The sequence below is a fragment of the Colletotrichum aenigma genome (assembly GCF_013390185.1).
Source record: "Colletotrichum aenigma strain Cg56 chromosome Unknown KSG_Cg56_contig05, whole genome shotgun sequence".
In the NCBI taxonomy this organism is placed as follows: Eukaryota; Fungi; Ascomycota; class Sordariomycetes; order Glomerellales; family Glomerellaceae; genus Colletotrichum; species Colletotrichum aenigma.
Genome location: NW_023500911.1, coordinates 2,747,998 through 2,763,380, shown reverse-complemented (window position 1 = coordinate 2,763,380; position 15,383 = coordinate 2,747,998). Strand labels below are relative to the sequence as shown.

Genomic DNA, 15,383 nt, shown 5'->3' with positions numbered 1-15,383 from the left:
TTGCGGTGAAGGGGAGGTGAGACGACACCTCTCGGATGGCCCGTGTGTCCGGGGCTCCCGCGAGTGGATTGATACGGGAGGTTCCCATTGCGCCGAGTTGTGATAGCCTATGGGAAAGGCCATCTTCAAGAGGGTTGCAAGGGTGAGGTGGACAAACCTGATTTGTCTGTAACATGTGTCCTTCAGCAGTTTGACCGCTGGGGAAGAGGGGAATCCATGGAGGGGCCGACGCTAGGTGAGGTAGACTATTCGCAGACTGGTGGGTGGGTAGAGAGATACAGATGTTTGTTTACTCGTCAACAAGAGCTCTGTGCATGCATGCATGCATGGTTGGCTGCTTTGGCATGATGAACGAACCGTCGGATACACAGCCAGTGCCTCATCTCTGCCAAGGGCCGCAACTATCCGTACCTTACACCGGTTGAGATCTGGCAGACGCCGGCGCAAGGTCTCAGCTGCCAGGCTAGTCTCGACAAAGACCGAAGGAAGAACGGCTGTATGCTGAGGCCCGACATGCCGCGTCAGTCATGTCAGGGACCGCTTCGAGTTGTCGGCTGATAATATGGCAAACTGTCTAGTGCATGCAGTTTGTCGTCTTTTGATACCTATTTACTTTTAGTTCCATAAGACTTACTCCGCTGCCTACCTAGATAAGGTAATGTAAGGTACGTAGGTAGGTAAGGTAAGGAAATTACAGATACCTACGGGCCATTTACGAATACTGGACCTTACAGTTGCAACGCCGCGACAGCGTCCGAGTTCGGGTGCTTCAGGGCGGCACACTACGCAACGACTTGTAGCCACCTCAGGTAGGTACCTTCCATACCTAAGGTAGGGTAGGTAGGTGACTGATGCTGCGGGGCAAGCCTGCTCCAGGACCCTGCCGGCGTGCGGTGCCGTGTCCCTTGCGCCGGGAATTCCCTCGCAGCCGGCGGGCTGGGCGAGCTTGGGGCCAATCCGATACCTCTATCTAGGTTCCTTACCTTACCTAGGTAGGTACGAAGAGACGGCAGACTACTGACCAGCGCCAATTCAGCCGTTAATTGAGACTTTTGGAATGGAACCGGGAAGTGCAGGAAAGCTCCCATCACCACAAAAGTCCCTTCTGCAGACGGACCTGAGCATTTCGTATAAAACATCTACCCGTTTCTCAATTACATCAATTGACTCACACGCGGCCCCCGCCTCAGAGCACCTGAGCCAACCTACCTCACCTTACCTAGATGCACTAGGTAGCTTGTTTTGTCGCACCTTCCTGTCTCGTGCTGTCTTTCTCACCTGAGAGACACACACAGAGAGACAAGCTGAGGTGAGCTTTCCTGTCATGCACTCACTCACTCGCTTCCCCCTCACTTGTCAAAGATCCCCCTCACTGCTTTACAACTTCGCCGCTATATGCCCCGAGAGCCCTTTCTAGACGACCTTGCTTCTCTGGATTCCCACATTCGAGATTGCCAGAGGCCCCCGTTTCTGATATTTTGGTCCAGTTCAACTCTTGTCCAACACCTTATCCCGGTTAAGGTTTGGTGGGCGTCCAGTTCCCCAACTTCGCGCCAGGGTCAGAACACGCATACCCTCGCACCGTTCCTGCGCTGTCGATCTCTGTCAGCTCTTGACTGCCGGTCGAGTTGCACAATAACCCAAGATTACAACGGCGGCATCGCATTGGAGCCCGCCAGTGTGTCTTTGGTCGAATTACAGGGCAGACGGCGAATATCCATCCCCCAAATTCGTCCCTCAGAGCCCGAGAAAACCCTGCGACAATGTCCTCAAGCTCGGGAACCCCCTACATATTTTCGCCCGCAGACCACAGCCACCTGATTCCGTATCTTGCAGCCCTCCATGCATCGTGCATCAGCCATGACCGGACTCTGGCCACATTCTTGCCGCCTCTGTCCCATGAGAAGTTGCTGGGTTACTGGAAGGAGCGCATTGCAGAGGTCAGTGGAGGCACTCGCATGATGCTCATTCTCCTCGACGAGTCTGAGCCAGGAACAAAGCCCAAGGGAACAGAGCTCATGGGCGTTGTCATGCTCTGGATGCCATATTCTGAGACGGGTCCTTTCCGCGGTTTTGTCGAGAAGCTTCTCATCAGCCCAAAGTTCCGTCAGCGCGGCGGTGCTAGGATGCTGATCGGTGCTTTGGAAGGCGAGTCCATCAGGAGGGGACGGACGCTATTGGTATGAGCCACCCTACATCCAGTTATCCGACACTATTGTTGACAATTTGCGCAGATGCTTGATACGGAGGCCGGCAGCACAGCTGAGGAAGTATGCAGAAAGTTCGGCTACATCGAGGTTGGCAGGATTCCCAACTTCGGCATCAGCCCTGCGGTTCCACGACAGCTCAAGGATGAAGTCTTTTTCTACAAGCCGCTTCAGTCTTAGTGAACGTAGCCTGTTCTCGTCCACGGCGTTGGGAGAAGAGGAGTTATTCTAGATATTAGGACATTGTTGAGGCGACTCAAATTCGTCATAATTCCGTGGGCCAAAGACGGGATTTGAAATATACTGGTTTTCAGAATTCTCCTGTCTCACCATCGACTTGATTAAATCCCGATGGACTGCTTTGCTGACTGGCTGCAACTTGTGGGAAACAAACTGGAAATAGACAGTGATTGGTCGGGAAGATACTTCTCGCCCTGTCTGCATTTGACCTTCGATGCGACTGCATGTGTTCATGCAGCTTTGGCATCCTCTCTGAAGAACGTCTTGGCCAAAGTCCCCCCGCCAGACCGGAGACAGCTTACATATCCGAGTCTCTAACGCCGATCGGCGACGCTGGCAACCCCACTCCGAAGCTGAGCTTTTGGAGCAGACCTCACCTTTCCCAGCCGGGACTGAGCCGTTCTTTGGGATGCGGGGACAGCGAAGCTCGTTGGCTCAATAGCTGTGATACTCACAGAGCCCGGGATCACGCAATCCATCCACAATCAGATACCACCGGCATCACGGGCGGTATTTCTGCTGTAGTTAGGACGTCTCGGGTGAGAGGGGAGAGGCTGGAGACAAATGGATATATCTAGCCAAGAGATCTCCCACTTCTGACAAGACCGAGACAGCTGTGAGCTACTTAAGGGCCGCAGTTTCCCTCAACTCGCAACTCGCAACTGCATCTCTCCTTCTTTGCCATTGTATCACACACAACCTGTGCATTGCACATTGATCGTTCCACAATGTCCGATATACAGAAAAACGTCGAAGCCGCATCCGAAAGCTACTCTTCCGGCTTCACCAAGGGGCATCTGGCGCTGCCTCCGGCCAAGAAGTATCTAGTCCTGACTTGCATGGATGCTAGAATTGACCCGGCGCGGGCTTTTGGTATCGAGCTAGGCGATGCGCATGTCATTCGCAATGTGGGGGCTCAAACCTGGTAACGTTGACTGGTCGGCAGCTAATGTTGAGACCAACAGGCCGGCGCATCTGCCGTAGATGCGCTTCGCAGCATTGTCATCTCTCAGCAACTTCTCGGCACGCATGAGATCGTGCTCGTCAAGCACACTGGCTGCGGGATGCTGACTTTCAAGAACGAGGACGCCTACGCACTCGTTGACCAGAATTTAGGGTTCGTACCTTGAAGCCACGGCTGACCAGGCCTTTCTCCGCTAATATGCATGTAGAGCTGAAGCGTCTGCCGAACTCAAGTCTCGCAGTCTCGACTTTCTGCCAATTTCTGATCTGGAAGAGGCTGTCAAGAAAGACATTGAATACATCAAGGGGACTGAGCTTGTCCCGCAGAGCGTGGCGTTGAGCGGCTGGATCTACGAGGTTGAGACGGGCAAGACGAAGCGTGTTGTTTGAAGCTAGACAAGCGAGCGGAGAAGCGGTCTGATTTGGGCAGCGGAAGGGCGTATTAGTGAGGTGTTTATTTTGGGGAGATGCGGACGCGGCGTTAATTAACGATTTTGCTCGGGTTTCCTGTTGAAGTAGCTCAGATATTGATGCTAATGGAAGTCGTTGAAACTTTGGTTGGCCTTGTCGAAGCGCGAGCCCCTACGGATACTGGTGGAAGCAGTCAAGTAACCTAAGGTGCCTAAACTGCTGCACATTGACAGTGTCAGGAAAGTTCCATCCTGCCGTTGGCTCCTTCTTACCTGACTTTTTCTGTGATGCAGCGACGCCACGATCCAATTGGATAGCGGGGCAGATGTGGCTGCCAACCCCGCTCTCGTGCGCTCCCACGTACCTGGGCGCTTGCCTTGGTCGGGATTAGCCTGAGGCAGTAAACAAAGGAGGCAGTCGCCCAAACGCGGTCCAGTTAGAGAAGACCATGTCGCGACTCCCAATGTTTACACCGGGGCAAATATCAACATCGCAAGGGGGTTGCTACCAACAACAAAAGCCAGCGCACACAAACCCACCATCTGACTTCACGATCCCGACCAACATACCCTCCTTTTGCGCATGTAGAAAAGGGCCGTTGACGAGCTGGCACACTCGCTCTCCTCCCCCCTCGTTTCCCTCTCACGAGCCTTCGTGCCAATTGCGCGCCTGGTCCGCCCAGCTAGCCGTTTTGCGATTGTCGATTCTTCTTTGTATTGTCGACGGCCGCCGACTTTTCGACTACCACCACCGCCGCCGACCGTAGGGACAACTGCGTTTCGTCTATTCTCGTGTTCCTCCCCGCGCCTCGGGGAGCGTAAGCTGTACAGAATGAGTTCGGACGACGATGCCTCCGTGTTTAGCATGGGTGAGGAGTCGGATTTTGCGCCGGTATGTTTGCTTCTTCGCGATCCCAAATTCTTGCCTACGTGTGGATACCCGATCACGCATTATCACTTCGAACACCAACTCCTTCTGTATCGCAATCTGAGATAGGAGCGCTCTAGCTTGGTCACTCCTTCCTGTCGATAGCTTGCTTCCTGTCGCAGGGTTTTGCGCTCTGCTGTCCATTTACCCACAACCCATCCTCTCACAACAAGCTGCTATTTCGTCGCGAAGCGTTTGCGACGGAGTCCGCCAGCTGAACCGCGCAACCACATCTTTTCTTTCCCACTTGTTTGCATGCTTTCGCTCCTGTATCCAACTCCCCTCGATCAACTTCCCTGTACTTTCTTTTTCACACCTCTCACTCTCAAAATGTCTACGCTGCCGCCGCCCAAACCGGCGCCGCAGCCGGATGTCCCTGCGTCCATCGCCACGCTTGACAGCTTCGTTGGGGCCACCACTGATCCGTCGCAGAAGCCAAAGGCCAAGGCTCCTGTAAAGAAAGCGCCGGCGAAGAAATTGACGCAAACCACCCTCAAGACCAAAGCCGCACCCAAGAAGCGCGCGAAACCCGACAGCGACGACGATGACGCCGCTTCCTTTTCCAACACACCTCCCAGCTCTAAGAAGCTTAAGAAGGCTCCTGCCGCCAAGAAGTCGAGCGGGAACCCCCTGGCGGAAATCGAGAACGATAGCATGATGCTCGACGATGACGAGCCGGCCGCTTCAGCGCCAAAGTCGAAGAAGAATGCCACCGACACCTACCAGAAGCTCACCCAGCTTGAGCACATCATCAAGCGTCCCGATACCTACATTGGCTCAGTCGAGCCTACAGAGCAACCCATGTGGGTTTTCAACAAGGAGACGAAGCTTATGGAGTACCGCAAGGTTACCTTCGTGCCTGGTCTCTACAAGATCTTTGACGAAATCTTGGTCAACGCTGCCGACAACAAACAGCGCGATGCTACCATGACCTACATGAAGGTTACCGTCGACCGCGAGAACGGAGAGATCTCTGTCGAAAACAATGGAAAGGGAATTCCTGTCGAGATCCACGGAAAAGAGAAGATTTACATCCCGGAGATGATCTTCGGTCACCTGCTGACGGGTTCAAACTACGACGACGAGGAGAAGAAGACAGTGGGTGGTCGCAATGGTTACGGTGCGAAGCTTTGCAACGTCTTCAGTGAGCAATTCACTCTCGAGTGCCAGGATTCCACCAACGGAAAAAGGTATAAGCAGGTCTGGACCGACAACATGAGCAAGTGCGGCAAGGCGAAAATCACGAGCAGCAAGACTAGTGACTTCGTTCGTGTTACCTTCAAGCCCGATTTCAAGCGTTTCAGCATGACGGGCATCGACGATGACCTTGAAGCTTTGATCCAACGCCGAGTCTACGACATGGCCGGCACTGTCCGTAACGTCAAGACCTACCTGAACGGCACCCACATCAAGCTTGCGTTCAAGGGTTACTGTGAGATGTACGCCAAGGCCATCGCCAAGGAACGCGGTGCCGAGGAGGGCGTCGAACCCAAGGTTGTTGTCGAGATTGACAAGACCGATGCTCACCCGCGTTGGGAAATTGGGTTCACGGTCTCGGACGGCTCGTTCCAACAAATCTCGTTCGTCAACTCTATTGCAACCACGTCTGGCGGCACACACGTCAACTACATCGCCGACCAAATCACTGGGTCCTTGCTCAAGACTCTCGACAAGAAGAAGAAGGGTCACGCCCTCAAGCAGAACCACATCCGCAATCATATCTTCATTTTCGTCAACTGTTTTGTCAACAACCCCGCATTCACTTCCCAAACAAAGGAGCAGATGACTACCAAAGTCAGCCAGTTTGGTAGCAAGTGTCCCCTGACTGAGGATTTCCTGAAGAAGATCGCCAAGTCCGACGCCATCCAGAACATTATCGATTTCGCTGAGAAGAAGGCGGACAAGATGATGGCCAAGAGTGACGGAAACAAGCGGTCCCGCATCAGCAACTCGAAACTAGTCGATGCTAACTTGGCTGGCACCCGCCACGGTCATGAATGTACTCTGATTCTCACGGAAGGTGACTCTGCCAAGAGTTTGGCTGTCGCTGGACGAGCAATCCTGGACCCTGACCGCATCGGAGTCTTCCCCCTTCGTGGTAAGATGCTCAACGTACGTGACGCATCGATTGACCAAATCACGAAGAACCAGGAAATCCAAAACATCAAGCAATTCCTTGGTCTCAAGCACAAGGCTGTTTACAATGACACGAAGGGTTTGCGGTACGGTCATCTCATGATCATGGCTGATCAGGATCACGATGGTTCTCACATCAAGGGTCTTCTCATCAACTTCCTCCAAGTCCAATACCCGTCCTTGCTTCAGATTCCGGATTTCTTCCGAGAGTTCATCACTCCCATCGTGAAGGTATGGCAGGGCCCGAACCCCAAGAAGCCGCAGCGCCTCAAGTCCTTCTTCACCCAGCCCCAATACGAGGAATGGAAGGAATCACACACCAGCGAACTTTCTCGGTGGCACTACAAGTACTTCAAGGGTTTGGGTACCAGTTCAAACGAAGACGCCCAAGTCTATTTCACCAACCTTGATGACCATCTGAAGGAGTTCAACACGATGAAGCCTGATGAGGCTGAGCTTTTCGAGCTCGCCTTCTCCAAGAAGAAGGCCGACGCGAGAAAGGAGTGGCTTGGCAACTTCATCCCTGGTACATACCTCGACCACTCCACCAAGTCTATTACCTACACGGACTTTGTCAACAAGGAACTCATTCTTTTCAGTATGGCCGATAACATGCGATCTATCCCATCTGTTGTCGACGGACTGAAGCCTGGTCAGCGTAAGGTCATGTACGCCTGTTTCAAGAGGAACTTGACCAAAGATCAAAAGGTTATTGAGTTGGCTGGTTATGTCTCCGAGCAGACATCGTACCACCATGGTGAAGTTTCCCTCCAACAGACAATTATTGGTCTCGCGCAAAACTTCGTCGGTTCCAACAACATCAACTGCCTTGAGCCCAGTGGCAACTTCGGTTCCCGTCTTGCCGGTGGTTCAGATGCTGCCAGTCCTCGTTACATTCACACGAGACTGTCCCCTTTCGCGAGAAAGATCTTCTCCACTCTCGACGAGCCTAACTTGGAGCCTCAGTATGAGGACGGCAAGAGAATTGAGCCCAAGTGTTATGCCCCGGTCATTCCCATGATTCTCTGCAACGGTGCTGATGGTATTGGTACTGGTTGGAGCACCTCAATTCCCAACTACCACCCTATGCACATCGTTGAGAACCTGAAGAGACGTATGGGCCGTCTTGACCCCGAAAACCCCGAGGGTGCGCCATTTGAGCCTATGATGCCTTGGTTCCGCGGTTGGAAGGGTACCCCCCAGGTTGCCGACAAGGACAGATATAAGTTCAACGGCATCTGCGACATTGACGAGAAGACTGGCGAGGTCGTCATCACCGAACTTCCTATTCGTATGTGGACGGACGATTTCAAGGCCAAGCTTGAAGAGGTCATCAGCGGCACCAAGGGCCCTGTCTGGATCAAGGACTACAAGGAGTTCAACGACCACAAGAACGTGCACTTTGTCATCCAGATGGATGACAAGCACACCAAGGATGTCATGTCCGACGGTCTCATGGAACGTTTCAAGCTCACCAAGCAGGTTGCCACCTCCAACCTGGTTGCCTTTGACACCAACGGCCAAATTCGCAAGTATGAGAAGGTCGAGGACATTCTTGAGGAGTTCTACCACTACCGTCTGGACATGTACGCCGAGCGCAAGAAGCACTGGCTCGGTGTCTATCATGCCGATTTCAGAAAGCTGTCTGAGCAGGCTCGTTTCATCAGGGAGATTATCGACGGAAAGCTCGTCATTGCCAAGAAGAAGAAGGCCGTCCTGGTTGAGGAGCTCGCTAAGCGCAAGTACGAGCCGTTCCCGAGGAACAAGGACAAGCAAGCCAAGAAGAAGAACACCGATGAGGAAATGGAGGGCGACGAGGAGGACGAGGAAGGAGCGGATGAGCAATCGAACGCTTACGACTACCTTCTTTCTGTTTGTCACCCCATCATCCGAGATTTCTAAGCTTCGCAACTAATTGATTTTGTAGATGCCACTATGGTCTCTGACGCAAGAACGCCTCGATAGGCTGCAGAGGCAGATCGAGAGCAAGAAGGCCGAACACGACTCCCTTCTCGCCCTGAGCGAGAAGGATCTCTGGTGCCAAGATCTTGACGAGTTCGTTGCCGAGTGGGAGAACCAGATGGCCCTCGACGCTGAAATCCAAACCTCCATCCGCAGACTTGGTCGCCGCGTATCCAAGAAGATAGGTGCTGGCAAGGGTCGCAAGGCCAAGAAGGATGATGACGAGTATGAGCCTGGCGAGCGCAAGAGGGCTACTGCGAAGGTCAAGGCAGCCGCAGCTCCCAAAGTGACAGAGAAGGCTGCTGAAAGATTTGCTGCCATGTTTGAGAAGGCCAAGGCCAAGAAGGAGGACGAGGACGCGTTTTCTGACGACGATTTTGCCTCTCTCGGCAAGAAGACTTCTTCCAAGCCTGCCGCGCCTGAGAAACCACAGAGGGCGGCGACAACGAAGAAGAAGCCTATCTACACCTTATCCGATTCGGACGATGACGAAGAATTCGCCAGCCTGGGCAAGCCCAGTGCATCTGCTCCGGCGGAATCTACCGAAGACGTTTCTTCGCAAAGTCAAAAGTCCGCGGCAGCCAAGAAGCCCTCGCCTCGGGTGGAAGAGTTAGACGATAGTGACGACGATTTTGCTGGTCTGGGCAAGAAGAGCTCCACAGAGAAGCCCGCTGCAGCTGCGGCAGTCAAACCAACTGCTTCTCGACGTGCTGCATCGACTAGGAAGTACGTTATCGACGACCTGTCTGACGAAGATGAGTTTGCTAGCGCTGCTGAGGACAGTGCTTCTATTGAGAAGAGCGCTTCTGTGGAGAAGAGCGTCTCCGTAGAGCCTGCACCCACCAAGTCTTCAAAGAATGCTGCTGCTTCACGGGGCTCAAGAGCCTCTGCCGTCAAGAAGAAGCCGTCTTACGTCATAGACGACTCCTCGGAAGAAGAAAGCGAGGCCGATGACAACCAAATTGGCGACATTGGTGCTTTGGTCCGAGGTATCGGCGGATCAGCGAAGGAATCTCAGACTGGCCGACTTAGCTTGTTCGCCATGAACCGACCTGAGGGCCGCGACTCGACCATGCCCAGGATCAAGACTAAACCTTCGAGGACTTTTGATGACGAGGAGGTCGATGATACCAACTACGAGATGCTCGCTCGGTCGTCCCCTCATAAGACAATGACCAAGGAGGATGACATTGACAGCTTCTTGAGCGACGACGGTGCGCCCGCCGCGAAGGCGTCCAAGGCGTCCACATCTAAGGCCAAGCCCGCGCCTGCCGCTGCCGCACCCGTCAAGAAGCGCGGCCGTCCTGCCGGAGCCAAGAACAAGCCCAAGGATGACGAGGCCCCAGCAAAGGCCAAGCCCAAGCCCAAGGCGGCAGCCAAGACAACGACGCTGTCTCCCGCGGCCAAGGCATACGCCGCAAAGAAGGCCAAGCGTGTGTTGTCCGATGATGAAGATGAGGATGTCGAGATGGAGGAGCCAGAGTCCCCGCCACGGCCAGCTGCTAGAAGCCGCCCTGGACGTGCGGCTGCCACTAAGGCCAAGGCGAAGCCCAAGTACGACTTTGATGATGACAGCGAGATGGACGTTGACGAGGCCAGCGAGGACCCGTTCGACATGGATGAGAGTGACTAGAAGTCCTCGTGAAGGTTGAGGGAGGTGTAGTAAACCGCATATGTATAACATGTGTGTGCTCGTTGCGCGTGTGGATGTGTGTCTGTACACTTGGAAAAGGGAACGGCGAAAGGGGGTACGGGTACGGCGGGGTGGTCTTACGGAAGCAGTCATGCCGCTGCTTGCCGATTTGCTTTGCTTTATGACCAGGTATTCCTCTTTCATGGTCTCTGGGAAACTCTCTTGCTCTTTTTTTTATTATGTTGGCGGCATAGGCTAGGCCGTCTCTTGCTCCTTAGTATTATATTGTCTGCGAGAACGGGCAATATGGGATACCTATTCTTCAACGACCTGTGCAATCTTTGTTTGGTGACCCGCTCGGATGTTGATGACTATGATATTAGCCCGTCCCAGACGCAGTCCGAGAGGCTGTGAAACCTGGCCGCTTCAGCTCGAATGACAAGAAATGGCTTGTCGACGTTCCTCCAACTGCATAAGCCAGATCAGCGCCTTGTTCATCAATCACCATCGACACCCACGTAGTGCTCCCTGGACCGGCGTCAAGTTTCGACGCATCGAGTGCACATCTGCTAGTAGTCGACATTACCAAGCATGGCAGTATTGTAGTGCCAAACCTCATTGTGGTACGTCTGGTATGCGCAGTCAAGATTCCTAGCAAGACACCCTTGAGCCGAACTCAGTCCACACTAGCATATCAAGGTCATTTTTACGAACACCACGTAGGAGTGATGGAAAAACACTACTTTTGTAGGAATAGTTCGTTTCGTTGCATCCCCTAGACAATCTGATGATCCCCCTTTCGCCAAAGCCGTGTGCCATGAAGAGAGAACTAAAAGCAAGACAATACACTACATGCGTACACAATCACTCGTTCGACGCCCTCGTCCCCACATCCACTGGAAGTCAATGTCTGATATTATCCTTTTGTTGCTCAGTGTGTGCAACCAACTCCTGCCAAAAGCAACCGCAAAGTCCTACCACGCCAAACATGTCGTAGAGAGAGGTGTGTGGTGCGTGGTCTCATTCATATTCGTCATGAGTCGTTCCGTTGCCGCCAGACCAGTGGCATACGACGTATATCCGCCAGCCTGTGTACACTCAGGAAAGCCAAGTCGAATGAGGAGGCATTTAGGAAGCGACCATGGGGGTCTCCTTCTCGGGAACGACAGGCTCGCTGTTCTCGAACTCGCTGCTGGGGGCAGCGGGGAAATCCTTCTCTTCAACCGCGGGGGCAGCAGGGGCGGGCTTAGAGACGGCCTCGGGAGAGGCAGAGCGACGGCCAATCAGCTGCTGGGCCTTGGCAGTGTAGTCGCCCATGTACTGCTTGGTGATGTTGGCAGCCTCGGCAGTGTGCTTCTGGGCGACGCTGCGGAACTGGCTCGTCTGCTGGCTGATGACCTCGCCGGCCTTGTTCAACTGGGCATCAATGAGCTCCTGGTTGGAAGTGTAGATCAGTGGGATCATGAAGACGGAAGTGGTGCCGATGAGGCCAAGACCCCAGAGAGGGACAATCTTGACGAGGTAGTAGGCGAAGAAGGCACCGAGGAAGGCCTGCGCGAAGATTTGGCGTCAGTCCCGATGATGTCAATAATTGTGGAGAGGGTCACGCGAGCAACTTACAGCAACGGAGGCAGTGACATTCTCGGCGAACAAGATGCGCTGGGCCTCAATCACGAAAAAGTTGATGAGCTCGTGGACGTCTCCTATCATCGCATCGAGCGTGTCCCTCGGAATGACGTAGTAGCGGCGGGGACGGAGCTGGGTGGCCAAGCCATTGTTGAGGACAAGCTTGCCAGCGACCTCGGCGAGGACGGTGGTGCCAAGCACCATCCAGGTAAGCTTCAAGCTGTATCTCAGGATGTCGAGGTAGCGAGCGGCGAAGATGAGGGTGACGATGGAGGCGTAGGCGATGGCCGAAGCACCTGGAGATAGCTATTAGTCGGGGTCGAGCTTCAGACGGAACACGGGCAATACATACGAGGGTTGTTCCACGAGATAAGCTCGAAGAAGAAAGAATGGTAGTGAGTCAAAGGCTGGCCGGTGGCGGCAGGGTTGGCAGGCGTTCTGCGAGAAGCGGCGAGGTTGCCGAACTCAGTAGAAGCCTTTGCAGACTGATCCTTAACATTCTGAGCGACGGGGCCTGGAAGGGAGAGCCATCGGGTCAGTACTCGAAAAATGCGCCGCAAATACGTCATGCGTGGCAGGAAGTAGAATACATACCGTTGGCGAGCTGATTGTAGGCAGCGGCGGCATCTGGAGGGTGCGGGTTAGCTTATCACTGTCGCCAGTCGTGGAGGTGAAGCTTGAAACACTAATCGCCAGGTTAGCCGGAGGTTCCTCAAAGCCATGGATGCCGGGATCGGGAGTCGCGGGTTCGGCGAGAGTGCAGGAGCGGCGCGGCGATAACGTACCTTACTGTCCTTGGTAGCCTGGACGTAAGAGTTGCCGTTGGCAGAGGGAGCCGTGGTCGGGGCGTCCGGGAAGTCGGCCATTGCGATGAGATCACGACGGGTTGCTTGTGATGTTCTGTGTGGTGTTGTAGGTTGGAAGAGTTGGGTTGAGTGGTCGTGTGATACCGGGATCTGCTTGAGAAAAAGCTACAGCACGAGCAGCGGGCGGTGTTTCAAAGAAATCGGAGCTTGGGTTTGGTTTGCGTGGTGAGTGACGACAGCTGTAAGGTCGGTGGGAGGTAGACAGCAGATAAAGGGCAGGGAGAGTTACAAGTCCAGGTGTTAGGTTGTTTGTGTTTGTGATGGTCTGGAGGAAAATCCGGAAGCTCAGGCAGATAAACCAGAGAGGTGTGGGTAGGAGAAGTAAGGCAGGTAGGTAGGCAGGCAGAGGTGGAAGGGAAGGGAAGGGGAAAAAAGACTTTGTGTGTGTGTGGTGCGGCGCGCGCCTGGGTTGGCAGTGATGCAAATGAAGATCAAAAAGAAAGGAGCACGCAGAGCCCACAGGGCCGTCCGTGCCAACGCCAGGTCCAGCGGCCCAGCCCAGCAGCACCTAGCATTTTAGCACCCATATGGACGCGAGAGCATTCGTCCCTTCCCCTTCTGGCGGGACAGTGACGCTCCTACCTCCAAAACAGGGCCTGGCGGCCGGCGAAGAGGGGCCCACGTAGCGGGCAGGAGCTTTCTGTCCTTTCTGATATGGAACACTGAAGTCTAGCTGTCTCTGTCTCTTTCTCTCTCTCCCGTCACCTGTTTTTCCTTTCGCCCCTCCGACTTTCCCGTTCTCCCTTCTTTCCCGTCACCAGCTGGCGGGCTACCTCGCTTGCTCAGGACACTCGTTCACCGATTACACACGACGGATGGGTACCTTGCCTGTCACACGTATCGCAGCGTCTGCCTTTTCTGCCCGCAGCTAACCAACTGCTGCCGGCGCGCCTGCAATCCACCACAATCAGTACGCCGTAGCTCCACCAGCGCGACCTGCACCCATGGATGGGTCCTGCGCCGAGAGAGAGGAAGAAGTAGAGGGGCCCTGCCTTGCTCGGTCGGAGTGTGGCTAGTGCCCGCGCCAGCTTGGTTTCCACACACTTGATGACGCAAAAAGTGTGCCACAGCAACCAATCGACCACTCCAACCAAGGCGACCCATTGACTACCTCCCATTGACAGCAGCTCGGCGCCCAATGACGATGTATTGCCGTCGTCGTCTCCTTCAATGCCGCACCGTGGCCCCATCTTTGGCGTCATCCCACCGTAGCTGCATCCTCCTTTGCGGCGCTAATCATGCAGGCGGCATGTGACGGTCATCGCGTCCCTCCCGTCAGTTGCGTCGTCTGCGAGCCCAGACCTTTTACCAGTATACTTCTCCAGCCTGTCCTGTCCTGTCTTCCTGCACTCAATAAGTAGTGCAGGAAGCAGCATTTTTGCGCGCGGCTGTGGACTGGGGCACGTACAAAACGTGTGTTCACCATCTCATCATCGCAGCAGCGGTGCTAGCCTGGGGTAGAACCAGAAAAACCTGAAACCATGGCATTTCGATATCCGATGTGCTGATGTCTGTAATGTATCTTCACTTTCCTGCTTCCCGCCATCCCGGTACCGGCGTCCGGGTCACTTTACATGTCCGCCAGTCACCTTAGAAAACACTGTGTTGTCCCTCCATTCATCCAAGCCAGATTTCGAATCGCGATAGTAATCATGGAGGAGCAGGCATGGTCCTAGCTCGCAGGCGTACCACGTAGCGTAGCGCATTGTGGCCCGCCCTTTTTTAGCCCCTCCTGCTCAGCAACCAAAACTCACGATATCACCCTCAATCGCTCATCTCTTCCGTTGCCCAGGTTATTGAGAGGAAACCCACATAAAAACTGCGACAGCTCCGTCCGTGAGCAAAAGCCAACAGCGGAATGCCCAAACATGTCAGAATTTGACATGTCCCAGGTGCGCAAGAACCCGCAGTGGGACGGCCGCCAAAACCGCAAAAAGAAGAAAAACCGATTACCATCAGACGAACCATGTGAAGCCCCAACCGACCGCTCTTCCGCCCATTTCCAAAGTCGAAAAAGCCACAAAAACCACCAGATGAACAATCGTAAATGCAACTCCACACGTAGTGCTCAAACCAGCTCGGAATCAGGGCCACGCCGTCTGCCGTCCGGTGCGGATCGGGGTCCGGGGCTTTTCCCTTGTGCCCCTCCTCAGCGGTGCGGGAGCACGTGCCCCAAATCTTTCCTTCCATTTCACACGTGCGAAACGTCGCCCGGACTCCGATCCATGTGGAAGAAACGACGCGACGTTGAGAAGGCGCTCATACGGGCATGCCGTGATTTGTCTTTCTTTGGCACGTCTGTCATTATGTTCCGCTGGCTGTGTTTCTCAGAGGCAGTCCAGCACGAGACTGGCTTGTGTCCAGATCGAATGGCTTCCCAAACCTGACGGTTGCGGACACCATACACAATAA

The 15,383-nt window shown here is 54.2% G+C and overlaps 4 protein-coding genes across 4 annotated transcripts; 3 read left to right on the top strand and 1 right to left on the bottom strand.

Moving 5' to 3' along the window:
* Positions 1–1,763: 1,763 nt before the first annotated feature.
* Positions 1,764–2,387, top strand: ttr (Acetyltransferase; the record flags this gene model as incomplete). Its single annotated transcript, XM_037323660.1, has 2 exons — positions 1,764–2,180; positions 2,235–2,387. 2 exons carry the CDS (start codon positions 1,764–1,766, stop codon positions 2,385–2,387), a joined length of 570 nt encoding a protein of 189 aa, XP_037178104.1.
* Positions 2,388–3,175: 788 nt separating this feature from the next.
* On the top strand, positions 3,176–3,800 carry CGCA056_v008412 (Uncharacterized protein; the record flags this gene model as incomplete). Its single annotated transcript, XM_037323659.1, has 3 exons — positions 3,176–3,355; positions 3,413–3,564; positions 3,620–3,800. 3 exons carry the CDS (start codon positions 3,176–3,178, stop codon positions 3,798–3,800), a joined length of 513 nt encoding a protein of 170 aa, XP_037178488.1.
* A 1,278-nt stretch (positions 3,801–5,078) lies between these two features.
* On the top strand, positions 5,079–10,479 carry TOP2 (DNA topoisomerase 2; the record flags this gene model as incomplete). The annotated part of the gene is made up of 2 exons (XM_037323658.1): positions 5,079–8,756; positions 8,812–10,479. 2 exons carry the CDS (start codon positions 5,079–5,081, stop codon positions 10,477–10,479), a joined length of 5,346 nt encoding a protein of 1,781 aa, XP_037178483.1.
* A 1,128-nt stretch (positions 10,480–11,607) lies between these two features.
* RTN1 (Reticulon-like protein 1) lies at positions 11,608–12,971 on the bottom strand (the record flags this gene model as incomplete). The annotated part of the gene is made up of 5 exons (XM_037323657.1): positions 11,608–12,030; positions 12,100–12,401; positions 12,458–12,619; positions 12,700–12,732; positions 12,896–12,971. 5 exons carry the CDS (start codon positions 12,969–12,971, stop codon positions 11,608–11,610), a joined length of 996 nt encoding a protein of 331 aa, XP_037178482.1.
* Between the last annotated feature and the right edge of the window lie 2,412 nt (positions 12,972–15,383).